This window comes from Pseudorasbora parva, chromosome 18 (genome assembly GCF_024679245.1).
Source record: "Pseudorasbora parva isolate DD20220531a chromosome 18, ASM2467924v1, whole genome shotgun sequence".
NCBI lineage: Eukaryota > Metazoa > Chordata > Actinopteri > Cypriniformes > Gobionidae > Pseudorasbora > Pseudorasbora parva.
The window spans coordinates 8675494-8692178 of NC_090189.1; the positions used below are offsets into that span (position 1 = coordinate 8675494).

The window sequence follows — 16685 nt, forward strand, 5'->3', positions numbered from 1 at the left end:
AATGGGTAGCTAACTAGTTTTTAGAACACAGCTGTAGTAATGACTTTATATGTTATTTGAACTCTGGCTGGCATTATTGATTATGAATGAGTATGTTCATTACAGCTGAGTTTAGTAATCATTTGGGTTGTTTCAGGGTCATCCTGGTCTCATTGGACTCATAGGACCTCCTGGAGAACAGGGAGAGAAGGGAGACAGAGGGCTGCCGGGTCCACAGGGAGCTTCAGGACCTAAAGGAGACAATGTATGGAACACGTTTGCACACATACAGCATAGCTAATATAAGCCTTCTGTATTTTCATAAAGCAGTTTTCAAAATTTGTCTTTTTCTACAGGGCATTGCTGGCCCCTCTGGACCAATTGGCCCCATTGGACCACCTGGTCACCCGGTACCATTTTCTATATTTCTTTGAAAACTTTTATGATGTACACTAAAAAAAATGAAAACGGTTAGGTTCACCATAGATCTTTTGTCTTTTTAAGGTTTTTGAGTAGCAGTATGGTTCCCTGGAGACTAAAAGTGTTCATTATATTGTTGTTTGGAGTTCTGGGTTCTTTAAAATACCCTTTTAAACGCTACTCCTATGGCGTCATCTGTAAAACCTTTTTGGTTAGATGTTATTTCACTTGTAAAATAAATTCTTCATTGTGATTTATATTTGTATTTCACTTCTGTTTAGGGTCCTCCTGGTCCCAAAGGTGCTAAAGGATCATCTGTAAGTTATTTGTGTTCTTATTTAAATACTCCTGTTCATTTAATTAGAAGATTAACTTAATATCTTTCATTAGCTCTGATTTATTTAGCATCCCTCTGCCTAAACCTATTTCTGGTTCTGTCTTTTTAGGGTCAGACTGGGCCGAAGGGTGAATCTGGAGTCCCGGGACCACCTGGACCTCCTGTACGTAACTAGACTCAGCACAAAATTGAACTATAAAAAAGGCATACTAAATGCATAAACAGGTTATTCCACTGAGATAACTGCATACTTTAACAGATGATTTTGCAGTTGATGTTACATAAGTGTAATTGAGGGCTATTATGTTGTGTAAACTGAATCTGTTAGGATTCTTCTGAGGGATTCTGTGGAGATTGCTTCCTGATATTTCATATCTACAAGTAGTATTGGTTCCTGTTTCAGCACACTGAGAACAATAGCTTCAGGTCAAAGAGATAAATGCAAGTGTTCAGTTATAGGGTTAGTTCACCCAAAAATGAAATTGATGTCATTAATGACTCCCCCTAATGTCGTTCCTCACCCGTAAGACCTCCGTTCATCTTCAGAACACAGTTTAAGATATTTTATATTTAGTCCGACAGCGTATCTAAGTGTATGCACACTATACTGTCCATGTCCAGAAAGGGAATAAAAACATCATCACAGTAGTCCATATGAGACATCAGTTAGTTCATTAAAATCTCTTGAAGCATCGAAAATACATTTTGGACCAAAAATAACAAAAACTACGATTTTATTCAGCATTGTCTTCTCTTCCAGGTTTGTTTTCAAACCTTAAATAAAGATAATTTTGTTTCATTTGATCCTTTTTTTTATCCACGGATTCATGACCGTTTGAATCTTTATTTAAGGTTTGAAAACAAACCTGGAAGAGAAGACAATGCTGAATAAAGTCGTAGGTTTTGTTATTTTTGGACCAAAATGTAGTTTCGATGCTTCAAGAGATTCTGATGAACTAACTGATGTCTCATATGGACTACTGTGATGATTTTAAGGTTTATTACTGTAGCTTTTATTATTGTTTTTTTGCCTCATTTATTTGTAGAGTGAGAAATAGAACCGGAAACAATTAGTGTGAACAGTGTGATGTCCTATCTACCAACTGTCTAGAGAAGCTAAAACACCACCCAAAACACCCTAGTTACTGCCTAGCGATGGCTTTTTAAATACCCAGGCCAAATAACTTGGCGAGCACAAAGTTCCATCCTAGCAACAACTAAAACATTTTCACGATCAAGCACTACTCACTTTTTTAAATAAATGAACGCACTGGCAACCACTTAGAGCATCCTAGAAGCTACTCAGAACAACTTAGCAAACTGCCTAACAACACACTAGTAACCAGCCAAACATTGTTGGAACACATTTTACACAACTTGGCAAACCTCTAAGGAACCACCAAACATGTCCTAGCAATACTCTATCAACAACCTAGAACACCCTAGCATCTACTTGGAACACTTTAGCAAATGCCTAACAACACCATAGTAACCACCCAAACATTGAGATGGTGAATTTTATAAGGGTAAACACCACTCATATTTTCTAAATGCAACCACAATGCAAAATCCTAGAAACTACAACATAGTGCATTTTAAACCCATATTCTTAATATTTTTCTGATGCTTTAAGCCATGTCATGTGAATATTAACGGTTGTCTTCTCGTCTAGGGTCCACCTGGTGATGTCATCCACCCTCTGCCCATCCAGTCCAGCCCGAAACGGGCAAAGAGGAACATTGATGCCAGCCAGATGATGGACGACGCTGCAGATGCCAACTACAAAGACTATGAGGACGGCATGGAGGAGATATTCGGCTCTCTGAACTCTCTCAAACTGGAGATTGAACAGATGAAACACCCGCTGGGCACACAGAGTAACCCCGCCCGCACCTGCAAAGACCTACAGCTGTGCCACCCAGATTTCCCAGATGGTATTTATCTCACACTCGAGCACACACACACACTTCTTAATTTCAAGATGTGTTAATGGCTGTTTTACACAAAGCATCAGTAGAAACAAAATGAACGGATAGAAGATACCCATGATGCATATATATATATATATATATATATATATATATATATATATATATATAGCTTTACTTTAATTGCATGATATAATGATATATATTCCTTTGTGGAGTACCCAACTTTTTTTGCTGGTGATGTGTGTACGTTGGTCTCAGTTTTTAATGATCAACAGCACATTTAGCTGATGATGGATCACCCTACTTTTCCTCTCTTCAGGTGAATACTGGATTGATCCAAACCAGGGCTGCTCCAGAGACTCTTTCAAAGTGTACTGTAACTTCACAGCAGGTGGCGAGAGCTGCATCTTCCCCGAAAAAAAGAGTGAAGGGGTAAGACAGCCACAAAGCAAACACTTTGGGACGACTTCTCAGAAGTCCAGATCTAGGGTAGAACAGTTTTGATGTCAAAATCTCAATGCACAACAACACCTTTAAAAGCATCACATATTAAGATGAACACACTAAGTTCAACTCGCATGTCAAGTTTAGTCCATGGATTCCTGAAAAACCTCCAGAGAGAAATCGTTCAGCTTAGCCTGCTGAGAGGAATAAACGTACAGTCCGTTCAATGTCTCACTGTCTTAAGGTCACATCTGATTTTCACCAGATTTGCTGGAGGATTTTTTATCCACTGAAAATCTAAGGAAAGATGTACCCTGCACATCAGAATGACATTGAACGGCCTGTACTTTGTCTTTCACAGATTGTATTTTTTGTTCACATCAAACCGAATAAGGTCTATACGCACAACTCAAGATATATTCTTTATTAGATTCTGCAGACAAGTGTGACGAGGTATTTGCCTTAATGAGTCTCAGAAGCATCACTGATGGAGAGTCACTCAGTGGGGTGTGAAGGTGACTCTCACAAACAAACAACAGAACTAACTTCAGTGCTTCATCCTTCACTCCAGCAGACAAACAATAACCTCCTCAGGCCTATTCTCCCCAAGGACAAAGATATAGCTTTAAATTCAACATGTGCGTTCTGATGGACCTCTTCACACTGGATGCAGCATTTTTGGGCCAAGTGTTTTTTTTTTTTTTGGGAAGTGGAATTTGCTTCATAGACATGGTTTGGACCCCCTTAACAATAGATATGATAATTCATCCTGAAAGAAAATCCCTGTATTTTATTTTTGGGTTTTTTTAGTCACATTGTTATTTGTTAAGCAAAAATATATTTTATTATATTATTATAAATTATTTCATAAAATGTAAAGTATATTGTTATTATTGGTATATGAATTTTAGGACCCTCTTTACACAGGATGTAAAAATGTATCCTGGAAACTGTGTATATATATAATGTGTATATATAAAAATATAATGTGTATATATATATATATATATATATATATGTGTATATATACACCCCCCCCAATATTTTTAATATTTTTATTATATTAAAAATTACATTATTGTATAATATATTTTTGTTTTTAATATGAATTTTCTCAGCACATTTTTTATTATTAATTCATGTGAATATTTAACAATTTAAAAAATATATATTTTTGTTACTTTTTTTGTTTGGTCAGGAAAAGATATATATAATTATATATTAGATAATAGTTGTATGACTGCTGGAATAATGTGTTAATTTACAACACAATGGCTGAAGACATTCATCTACATGTGAAAGCCCCTGGCTCGGGTAGATTGACAACTACACTGAAAAACAGATTCCCATTGGCTGTCTCTTCTACTCTCTCATTCTCTTCTGTATTGACTCCAGCTAACTCTCTCTCTCTCAGGCCAAACTCACCTCTTGGGTGAAGGAGAATCCAGGGTCGTGGTTCAGTGAATTCAAACGTGGTAAACTGGTAAGAATGACTCCTCTTTTTTTGTCCTCCTGAAATAGTCTCCTATTTTACAGAGCAAAATGGCTCGCTGGCCCAAAGACAGTCCAGGCACATGGTATAGTCGCTACAAGAGAGGGTCCATGGTAAGTAGGAATGCATGAGAGAAGGGGCCTGGTGCCAAGGACTCTGGCCGATCGGTCTCTTGAAGGCCCGTGCTTCTGCATGCTTCTCGGGTCCTTCCGAGCATGGTCATCATCAGAACAGCAGCAAAAAGTGTTTGCTTAGACTTATGGGTAATCTGAGGGCTGTGGGTGGAGACGTCAGTCAGTCAGTCAGTCTGTGGACCCCAAAAAATGTGAACTTACCCTAGATTTACAGATTTGGGGGTGAAGTGTCTGACTGATGGAATCCATCCTGTCTTCTATTCCTGTAAGTTTGAGAAAATCACCTTGAAGTGACTGAGTCCGTTAACACATGATTGTAGATCTGTTTCAAATGCTAGTAAGATACTCACCTACCGGTAGATAAAACATGTTGCCATTATGGACACACTATATAATCACAACATTTTGGACAAATAGTTTAGCCCTGGAAATGAGCACAGCAGAACATGTTTTAAATCACACTTGAAATCGCTTTTTGCTTAAATCAATACAGAATTTTTAATCAGGAAAATTGCAATTACATTTTATCCTAAATCATGCAGTATTTGGTCTAATGCAGTATCATATCATTAGCTTAGCAACATGCTAACGATAAACTTTATTGAAATCAACTGTAAACATTAGTTAAGATAGTAAATGCAATTTTTAAAGGGGTACTTCAGCGCTGGGAAGATGAATCTGTATTTAAACTGGGTCATCAATGTAGTAGAAATGTGAAATTATTTTTGAATTTGGTGCCTTCTAGACTGAGAAAAGACAGAAAATGTATTTTTGTCCCATGGGGATGAAAGACTACAATTCCCAGAATGCTTCGCTGCCCTTTGAGGCCATTCCCAAAGCCACCAACTTGATTACTGTGACTGAGTTGAAGAAGACACTACAATTAAAAACTGAACGTGTCTGTTCAATATAATGAGTGAGTCACGGCGCGAGTCTCACAGCACTGAGCACTAACTGCAGGAGTCAGATAAATGAGCTGATGAGCTCTCGTGATGAGAGCTGAGGTAATCGCGATTACACTCGCGGCATACATTCACAACGCGAGTTCAGTCTGGCGCGTTTCAGTTCATGCCTTTGCAAGCTTAACTTTCATAGAAATTAATTTGAGAAGTTAAAAGACTTACATTGCTCACCATAGCTCCGTTTAAACGAGTGCCTGTAGCTGGAGCTGAGCTCTGAGTGTGATCTCCATCCCCCATGTGAGGGTTAAAAACATGCGGTAATGGCTCCCTCTGCTGGCTGTAGTCTTTAGCCTTTGGCCAAACATTCCTCCTCTGATGCAAATATCGTCAATTTGCGTCATAGGAGGAATTTTTCCAGAAATAAAATGCATAAATCTCTTGTCTCAGGGGGATATGAGGGGGGAAAGCACAATCATTTGAATATACTCCAGGGTTTCTACTGATACAAGGCCATATGCTAATCGCTGAAGTAACCCTTTAAGTTTTGATGACACAATGAAAAAATACAATTGTGAATATGTATCTTGCATTTAACAACAATACTTGATTAGAAAATATTGTAAAAAAAATATAAATCAAATATTATATATATATATTAAAACAATATAAAAAAATGAGTAACCTTATTTATGTAAAAAAAAGATATCACAAAGAGGATCCCAGAAGACTTGGCTGCGTCCAAAATTGCTAACCTGTAATGTATTAGTTGAAGAGCAGTATGAGACAAATATGTCTGAATTCATATCACTCATGTAGGAGTAGGCAAAAAGTACCTGGTTGACCTTCTGCTTCCGACAAGATTCTGCACTTTACTAGCCCATGAGGCCACAGCAGAGGATTTGTGAATGGCAGTGTAGCGACGAAACGGATGGTGGTAGGTCACATGATAATAACAACATGGCGGATGTAATGCGATCAGATTACATTCATAAAATATACTTTTTTTAGCGGTTGTGAAGTAATTACAAAACCCCCCCAGAAAAGACAAGTACCTACTCGAGAGAGTATGCGATTTCGGATGCAGCCCTGGTTATGCTTTATGTGAGTATTTTATATTTTAATCGCTGATGAGGAGCATTTCAGATCCGTCACTGTGAGGATCTATTTCACTTGAGTTGCAGCCTTAGGAGGTAGACACTAGACAGTAAGCTGTTGACTAGTGTTTGGAACAGAGCTGTTGTGTCTGTGGTGGATTTCAGTCCCTTCACTGAGCTTCTGGGTTCAGCCTCTCTTGACACGCAGCTGTGATCATGAGGTAATGTGGTCATGGGCAGGTGTTCTCATGGGTTGCATGCATGCATGGAAGGTCAATGCATATGAGTGTGTGAGCGGAGCTCCTATCGTAAGTATATTGTGTTTGTGTGTATGTGCATGGAGCATGTGCTCGCTCTCTCAGTCAGTCATATGTGTGTGTTTGTGGATCAGAGGAGATGGAGTTTTCTTCTAAACATGGGTTGGTATATACAAGAATGAAAACAAAACATTTGCATATTTTCCGTAATGCAAATGTTGCATCACACCACAAGGGGAGAATTTGCATATAAACCAGTGCAACTCATTTGAATATATTAGTGAATTTTCAGTGGAGTTTATCAGCCATGTTTGAATGTTTAAATGAATTTTGGTGTTAAATACATGCAGAGCACATCTGGTCTGGGAAAAAAGTTTTGTGCTCTTGCCTAACTGATGATCAAAGTTAGAAGTTTTAACCACAGATAAACATATGAGGCGGTAATTTAGCAAGGATGGATTAAATTGACTAAAGTGACAGTAAAGACATTTATAATGTTGTAAAAGATTTAATTTAATAAATGCCATTTTTTTCTGTTCATCAAAGAATCCTGAAAAAAAAAGTTTTTTTATTGAATTCTTTTGTCTTACAAAATATTTTAAACATGTTTTTTTTTTTTTTAGAGAATACATCTTATTTTCGTATGATTTTGGTTATTGTTTTTCCTTTTTGAGCCATTGTAGACTTTAACCCAAATCTTAAACAGTAGTCAGCAGTGTTGTGGGTAACACATTAAAAGTAATGCAAGTTATGTAATTGGATTACTTTTTCAAGTTACTAGTAAAGTTACGCAATACTCTTAAACCTACAACAAAATATTGGGTGTTATTTTTCTTAAACAACACAAGTAGGCCTGTCGCGATAGTCAATAAATCAATTAATCGCACGATAAATAATGAGCTCGATGTTTTTTCTGGCAGCGATAATTTCCATTTGCATGCTTGTTTGTTTTCCTCGTCTCTCTCGCTGACGGAGCGCGTGCCTCGTCCGTTTGGGGAGGATTATACTCGAAGTGCAGACTGAGGTTTGATGAGACATCATGCTCATCCAGATTCGTCTGGAACGTGGCTTCTTCGGTTGCGGAGCCGCAGGCAAAGTTAAAAAATTTGACGTGCACACGGCAAGCGAAACGGGGTCTCGCGCACTCCGTGTTGACGTTATTTTTGTCGCGCTCCTGTGGATGTGTTAATTATAAATAAGCCTTAAAGCTACACTGAAGTGCAGTTTGATAAATGCAAGTTAATTTTTCAGTTCAATCTTTGGGTGCTAAAAGGGAACACAAGTTCCTGTAGAGATAGCAATACACGTTCTCCTTTTTTTGCCAAACAAATGAAAAGCATGTCATCAATATCTTCCCTCTTGCTGTATCAAAATCTCATCTAGCTTTCCTCTGAGATGGTCAAGTTCAGTTTGTGCATGATTACATGATATAACTTTTTTTTTAATTTTTTTTATTCTGTATCCAAAATTGTGGATAATTAAGCTATATATCATATGCTGAAGTAAATTTCTGAATTGTTAAAGCTAAAAAAACAACAACAAGAACCGTACAGAACCGAAAATCGTGACCCGAAAACCGTGATAGGAACCGAACCGTGTTTTGTGAACCGTGCCACCCCTAATATGCACCTAAAACACAACCATCTGTAGCAGTTTTCTTTTTTGCATTGTGTGTGCTGTGTAAACATGACGCGTATTGTAGTTCTAGAGTAAATATGAACATGATTTATTTATTTCACTTTTGATGTGAAAAAGTCTTTGCACTTGGTAAAAATAGAACTTTTTGTTATTAAAAAACAAATACACACACCCAGCCCTTGTGAGAAAAAGTAACTCAATATTGTAACATTGCCTGACACTGGTAAGTCAGTGATCATTAAGTGCTATTGGACCGGAGGGTGTGATGTGTAGTTTTCAGCAGAACCTCTAGGGGGCGTTTGTCAAGCCGTTATCTAGACCGCCTTGCTGTCTGTCTGTCTGTGCAGCTCTCGTACGTAGATGCGGAGGGAAATCCGATCGGAGTGGTGCAGATGACATTCCTGCGTTTACTCAGTGCCACGGCTCGACAGAACCTGACCTATAACTGTTACCAGTCAGTGGCTTGGCATGACCAGGATTCGGACAATTACGATAAAGCCATCCGCTTCCTGGGCTCCAACGATGAGGAGATGTCTTACGATAACAACCCATACATCAGAGCCGCCGTCGACGGCTGCGCGGTAAGAGCCAGGGATATGTATTTTTTTTTATTTTTAGCCAGTTAAACCGAAAATTCTTACAAGTGATGTTCCTAATGCTTTTTCTTTCCTCCCACAGTTGAAAAAGGGCTATGAAAAGACTATTCTTGAGATCAACACACCGAAAGTGGAGCAGGTACCGTTTGTTGACATTATGTTTAACGATTTCGGCGGAGCAACGCAGAAGTTCGGCTTTGAGGTCGGACCGGCCTGCTTCATCGGCTAAGACTGCTCAGCGAGCACACGCGAACCAAACATATTCATTTTCTCCGAAAAACAAAACACAAGAAAGAAATAGGATGACTTATTTGTAAAGTTTTGTGTTTCCAAACAAACCCAACAGATACCAAAGTAAGGATAAAAGAAATTTGAAGAAAGAATGGATGTCTAAACAATGGGTTCTTATAACAGAGCAACCTTTTTAACCTCAGTGTACTCTCTGCATCACATGCAAGTTTTGAAACTGGATGAGGTCATCGCTCATGTCTCTCCCAGCCCTGCCCACTTTACGCTCATCTGACTCTTTGCCCCTCCCACAGGCTGTATAGACAGATTAGATCCTTCTTTTTATTTCCCGCCTGGTCATGGACTAGCGCTGCGCACGTCCGGTTCAAGTTGTTTGCTTTGGTTTTATGTTGTTCCTCTTTCCGCTTTGTGTTTTTTTGTGCATACTTGTTTTCCATTCCCTGGAATGGTGATTATATATATAAATATATATAAATATTTTTTTCTATGTTTGTAAGTACTTTCTGTATATTTTTCTTTTTTCTGGTGAAGTGTTTTTTTTTTGGTTCTGGCTTCAAAACGTGCATGTGAACCCATTGAGCGATAAGGACAGAGCTGCTGGCTATTGGAATTTTTTTTTTATATCACACATATATATATATAATAATTGAACCCTCCCAAATAAAGAGCCTGAGGACATTTCCAGTGAATCTGAAGTCAAGAAAATAAAGGAAATTATTAAAGTACGACAAAAAGGCAACTGCACCGAATTGTCTCATTGCAGATGTGAACGTCTTTTTTTGTAATTTAAAAGACAAAATGACAATAAAGTAAAGAAACAGCCGTAATGTGAGCATTAATTTGCTACCTGTCATGTTGACCTGGCTTCCGTGGGTCTGTGAGATCGCGACCCATGCGCACGAGGGGAATCTTTGATCTGATGTTCATGAATCTGTGCTTCCCTGTATCAGAAGAGCACACCGTCACACTGAGGAAACACAATATCAGTAAACTAGGTGCTATTTCCTTCTGTCTGTGGTGCTACAAATATATACCTTTTTTTCCTGTAACTGTTTGTTGTAACTGAAAACGGCTCTGCGGTGATGCCCATGTGGTTCCACGTCCCCTGTCAAAGTCTTTGCTTTGCTTCCCGAGGTGGCGAAGTACTTTTATGCATGCCATAAAATCATATTCATTTATAGATGAGAACACGTTTTTCTTCTGTTATCATTCCTCGCCACATTTGACAATGTCCAGACTGATACATATTATGGAGGTCATTTATGGTCTTCCAAAGGCTTTAGCTCACACGTTGCAATTCATTGTTCATATCAGAGCCTATTTACATGAAGTACTTTATTTGGAATGGTTAAATGGAGCACAATTACAGTCGACGCTGTCGGCCCATGTAAAGTAAAGTGTCGAAAACAAGCCGTTGCAAGCCTTTTCACATACTAAAAGTTTTAGCATTTGAAACCACGCTGGAGAATTAGCTTGGGACTTAGCTTTTGATTAGATATTTTTTGGAGGGTTCTGTGAATATTTGAACCAAAACGCTTAGAGGAATGAATAGTTAACTCAGCTTTCCTTCCAGAGAGATTTCTCTTAATTTAAGAGACTTGAAGACCAAGAATCAGATTGTCTTGTGTGATTATTCAAGTATGTTGTACATTCGCTAGCATATATTCCTGGATTTGTTGTCGATGACTAGAGCCATCTTGTTATTCATCTATCATCTGTTGCCACTAAACATTTTCCTGCACCCTTTTGTTCTGCTTTTGACCACTATGCTACTGCAAATTCTTGCTCTCCAATTTTTGATTGAATATGACTTGAACTGTTTCTTTTAAGAGGATTCAACATGGAATATGCAGTTTTGACACAATTTTATCAGTACGAAACGAATTTCAACCAATTCTTCTGTATATTTTAAAACCAGCAGTAATGCTGCCAATAAAGTTTATTCTGTTTTGTTTTTTTGTCTTTGTAATGTTTGTTTATTTGTTTGTTTGTTTTTGCGGTCGTGTCAAACCTGTGTACGAGCAGTTAGAAGAGGTATTGGTTTTGTGTCAATAAATTCAAGTTTACTGTGTCCACCCACCCTTGTATGTCTTTTGAAGCATTAAAACTTTCCTGTATGCATGAAATTGTTAAGCTTTCTCTTGATGTTTCGTCCCACAGCCACAAATTCTTTTATCGGCGGTATGATACATCCTCACAGTGCTCGGATGAAAACAGGCCTGTCCTTCATTGTGAAATGGAGAGAGAGCGATGTTTGTTGTAACTCTCTACCAAAGCCCTTGTTCCTTTGTAGTATATTTATTGTATTATTTAAAAAAAATAAATGTAAATTGATACCAGTAGTGTTCTCGATATCTGATAAATACATATCTGATATCAGATATACATCTTTATATCTGATAACGGTTATCAGTGTGATACATTATGTAGAGATGCATGGACCTGTGAAATGACATTTAGAACTATCCCTGGTTATACACACCTGAAACAAAGCCTGAAAAAGCTTTTCTTCACATTTGAGATTTAAACAAAAATTGGCGTACATTCAGTTGGAATGATCATGCATGACGTCATCCTGGTAAGTATTCTGACATGAGCAAAACTTAAAGGGTTGGTTGATTACGATTTTACTTTTTAAACTTGGGTGATGTTGCTGTTTGAGCTTAAACAACATCTGCAAAGTTACAACACGCAAAGGGAGAAAAGAAATCTCTTTAAGGACACAGAAACAAACGGCTGGCAGGGACTTTAGCCGACTTTTTTCAAGACACTTAACGGCTTCAAACAAATCACGAGTGAGTGGGGCAATACTGATGTGTTTTATGTCGCAGAATAAAGCACGAAAGTGTCTTGAGCTTATGTTCACCACAGGTCTTATTTCAGCCATTTAAACTAAAACCCTTTGACTTTGTGACGATGGAATCGGAGGTGTTAAGATACTAACTCGAACTACAAATGTACATCATACCTGCACCACTCCCCCCTCTATTGGCTGTCTATGAAAGCCTGTAGACTAGAGATGTGATGGTGAGGACATTTTCCCAGCACGTGACAACACCGGTAATACCGATATCACTGAATACTAAATGCACATGGCCGCCTGGGCATTCGTAACAGTCCAGAGCAAAGAGAGAGTTTTTTTTAAAATGAATTACTATGGAAGTTGAGCTTGGGCTCATGCTGTATTAAGCAGACACGTCCAGTTTTTAATTGTAGTGTCTGTTCTCTAACTGAACTAAATGATTTTATTTCTAGGGCTGCATGGGTATCCATTCAGATGTTCTGATACGATTTCGATTCGCAAGCTCTCAAACCGATTTGATTCTCGATTCAACGAATATAGATTTAATACAAATACTATATATATTAAAAAAAGAACAGTAATATAAGTTTACAAGTGGGTAATTTAAAAGAAATTAAGAGCCACAAAACTTGTATATTAATTATTAAATTATTTGATGCTACTTTATATATAACATTTTTTTATCTGAAGTATTTTATACAATTTCATTTATATGGAAATTTTGATATATTTATTCTAAAACATAAAAAGGATATTGGATGACTTTCAGTAAACGACAAGCTTTTCTTGGATTTTGCCCCCGTCATGTGTGCAGTTTTCATAAACGAGAAGCGCATTTATACCTGGACACAAGTAGTTGCCGTGGTAACGAAAAACAATACCTTGACGTGCTGACTTATGTGGACTAACTTTTATTTGAGGAAATCTGTTTATAATATAATCTATTAGGTTTGAATTATTGGTCCTGCGCTCTATTGACTATTGATTTGAATCAATATGTCTGTAATGGCTAACGTACGTTGCTGTTTGAGCACAAACAACATCTGCAAAGTTACAACGTTCAAAGTTTAAAGCAAAGGGAGATATTTGCTTTTAAAGAAATACATTTCTAAGACCTACAGCAAACAGCCGGTAGGGACTACAGCCTTTTCATCCAGGGTTGGTGACATCACCAGCTCCAATATTTACATAAACCCCTCCTAGAATATTAAATGAGGGGGACAAGGCCATTTTTTATTGCTGTGGAATAGTTGGCTGGAGTGTTGTTACTGCAATGCTGATGAAACGCTGTTTTTTCATCTGATTACAATTCATTTTTAATTCGGTCCCTCATGATTATTACCCAAAACTCGCTCTCTGTGCTGCACATTTTACGGAGGAAAGCTTCCACAATGCACAACGGCTTGTCCTGAAGGATGGAGCAGTTCCAACTTTAAAACCGGGTCACGACCTGTAAGTATGATTTATTTTTTTCTGTTCATATTGTTAATTGTAAGTTGTAGAAAGGAAGTAAACAAATGACAATGCTGTTTGGCTCTGCAAACCCCTTAAATGGTCATTCATACTTTACGTTATCCGACAAACACCAAATGTTCCAAACTTTTTTAAATCTCAACAGCGAACTTGCTTGGAATTAGTGTAAATTTGTTCTTATTAGCACTTTTATGTATTGTTTACGCTTGTTTATATACAGGGATACTAAACATGGTTCTGTGTTTGATTTGGTATAGTAAAGCCAGTGTGTTTACATGCATGTTCGATTATGCCTAATAAGCCGACAATGAACATGGTCATGTAAACACGGTTACCCGTTTTCTTTTATCGGAGTAAGGTCATAAACGGCTTAAGCATAACCCAGTCGGGACAGGTAGTTTTTTGCCTCTTACCTCGATTTCGCTCTGCATGTAAACGCATTAACCTGCTTTCTGTCGGATTATTGAAGTGCGCATGTGTGATAGGTGACACAAACGCAAACTTAGAGCAGATTTAAACGCATCCAGACAGAGTGAGCTACTGTTTTGCATGAAATAAGGACATATATCTCTATTAAGACCCAGAAAATTGTAAAAAAAAAAAAAATGTGTTCTCTCCTCTCATGCAGCAGAAGTAGAAGAGGTTCAGTCAAAACGCTGCATCTGTAACTTCATGAGGGATAATATGAGCCGTAAATCTCCCGCTGACACGGCGCACGCTTTATTTAACATCACAACTGACGTAACATTTGTAAAAATTTGAACTGCTAAAACTTCAGTTATAATGTTGCAGACACAAACACATTTTGGTCCAAAAATATCAAAAACTACGACTTTATTCAGCATTGTCTTCTCTTCTGTGTTCCTCAAATAAAGATGAATCAGTGAATCGATCAATGGTTCAGATTGCCAATGTCACGTGATTTCAGTAGTTTGAATCGCGTGTCAAACTGCTAAACTGCTGAAATCACGTGACATTGGCGATCCGAATCATCGATACACTGATTCATGACCGTTCTTTTAATCTTTATTTTTATTTGAGGTTTGAAAACAAACGTGGAAGAGAAGACAATGCTGAATAAAGTCGTAGTTTTTGTTATTTTTCGACCAAAATGTATTTTCGATGCCTCAAGAGATTCTAATGAACTAACTGATGTCACATATGGACTACTGTGATGATGTTTTTATTCCCTTTCTGGACATGGACAGTATAGTGTGCATTGACTGCATATGCTCTCGGACTAAATATAAAATATCTTAAACTGTGTTCTGAAGATGAACGGAGGTCTTACGGGTGTGGAACGACATTAGGGGGAGTCGTTAATGACATAAATTCAATTTTTGGTTAAACTAACCCTTTAATCTTATGTTTAATGTTTGCGTAAATAAATATGGAAAAAAATGATTAGTGGCTTTTGAGAGTTGATTTAAAATCAACCACATTTTAAAAAAACTATCAATCGAAAAAAAGGGGAAAAAATTAGCCCAGCCCTATTTATTACTATATAAAATCGAAATGACGGTGAGGGCGGTGCCGTGATGCAACCGGTGCTGCGGCTGAACTCCAGCAACACAGACTATCGCAGCAAGCCTACTGTAGACTGATGCAGCGCTTTAGCTGAAAAATCAAAAGGATGTGTTTACGCTCACTCCTGAGAGCCTCTTGTCCGTTCAATGACACATAAAACAAACGCTTGTTGGAATGCTTAATTAACAATGTTCAGGATGATTTTGAAAGGGAATTGTGAAAAGAAAAGAGATTCATTCAAACTATAAACTCAGTCAGATCTATAGTCTCAATACATACTTTATAATCAAACTATTATAAGAGTTTTAATGACCTCATCTGTCGACAATGTCGGTGAATCACAGAGCTGGTCAATCCTCCACATCACTTTATTCAGATGCTTTCTTAACTTCTCGCTGCTGTCGTCGTTGTTTATTTTGTCACATATTTACATATTCATCTAAACGTCACTCTCAGCAGCGTGGACAGCTTCTGGATGTTCAATAATATATTGCTGCAAAGATATTTCCAACTTATTTTTACTCCCAAGCAAAGAGTGAAAAAGTATTTTGCAGTGAGTATATCGGGGCATTGAATCATGTTCATTCTCTTCTATGAGCAGTGCGTTGCGTTTTTTTTTTTTTAAACCCCGAAACGGCTGTCCTTGTCAAATCAAGGTAACCGCCACCACAACGGAAGGTCTGCCTCTCCATTCATTCGACTGGACAATGAAAAAAAAAAAGCGAATGCCGTTGGCCACTTTTCTGCTCATAAACGGCGTGCAAAATGCTCACTTCCAATAGAAAACTACAAAAAAAAGCACCTCTCACTGCAAAAAACATGTCTGATCAGGGCCTGTGTGTGCAAGAGTGCGAGCACGAGCAATCTGTTGCTGGCTGCAGTTCATTTAAAGGCCATAGGTGTCGCTAATAAACAAGGGGTTCTTTTGACTGATAGTGAGCATTATGTGACGCACATTACAGCTTGGCCAACTAAAGTACTTGCAGCTTGCAAGTAAGAAGATATATGATCTGTCCGAAATATAATTACAGTTTTTTCCTATTTGCCCAATATTAATTATAAATCAAGTCAAGATCTTTCTCTATAACAGAAGGTAGTAAAGTGCACAGAGACAGCTGTAATAACCCAGAGCTCAGTGACTGGAGTCTTTTTCTCAAGAGCCCCGTGTCACTGGCCTAGATCCATCTCAAACAGCCCCGACTGCAGGCCGGAGCGCCGGAGCAGATAACATTAACATATCCAGCACGACAGCCCGTCTCAGCTGTGGAAGAACACAATCTCACAGCTCGCTGTAACTGATCCAAACAGTAAAGAAGTCAACTTCATCTTAAGTCTCTGGTTGACAGATCTCGTTTATCCAGTATTACCTCTGATGAGATTGCACATGGTGTTTTCGTTGGCACTAAAAT

At 38.1% G+C, this 16685-nt stretch overlaps 1 protein-coding gene across 2 annotated transcripts in view; it reads left to right on the forward strand.

Moving 5' to 3' along the window:
- col5a1 (procollagen, type V, alpha 1) overlaps positions 1–11548 on the forward strand; it is a 109627-nt gene extending 98079 nt beyond the window's left edge. The window contains exons 58-66 of one of the 2 annotated variants that reach the window (XM_067422663.1): positions 137–244; positions 336–389; positions 681–716; positions 846–899; positions 2409–2670; positions 2987–3099; positions 4526–4594; positions 8976–9209; positions 9307–11548. In XM_067422663.1, coding sequence (XP_067278764.1) covers positions 137–244; positions 336–389; positions 681–716; positions 846–899; positions 2409–2670; positions 2987–3099; positions 4526–4594; positions 8976–9209; positions 9307–9453 — 1077 coding nt within the window. In that variant the 3' untranslated portion in view covers positions 9454–11548. Of the gene's footprint in view, positions 1–136; positions 245–335; positions 390–680; positions 717–845; positions 900–2408; positions 2671–2986; positions 3100–4525; positions 4595–4647; positions 4717–8975; positions 9210–9306 lie in introns of both variants that reach the window. The other variant, XM_067422664.1, reaches the window with a different exon arrangement.
- Positions 11549–16685: the final 5137 nt, after the last annotated feature.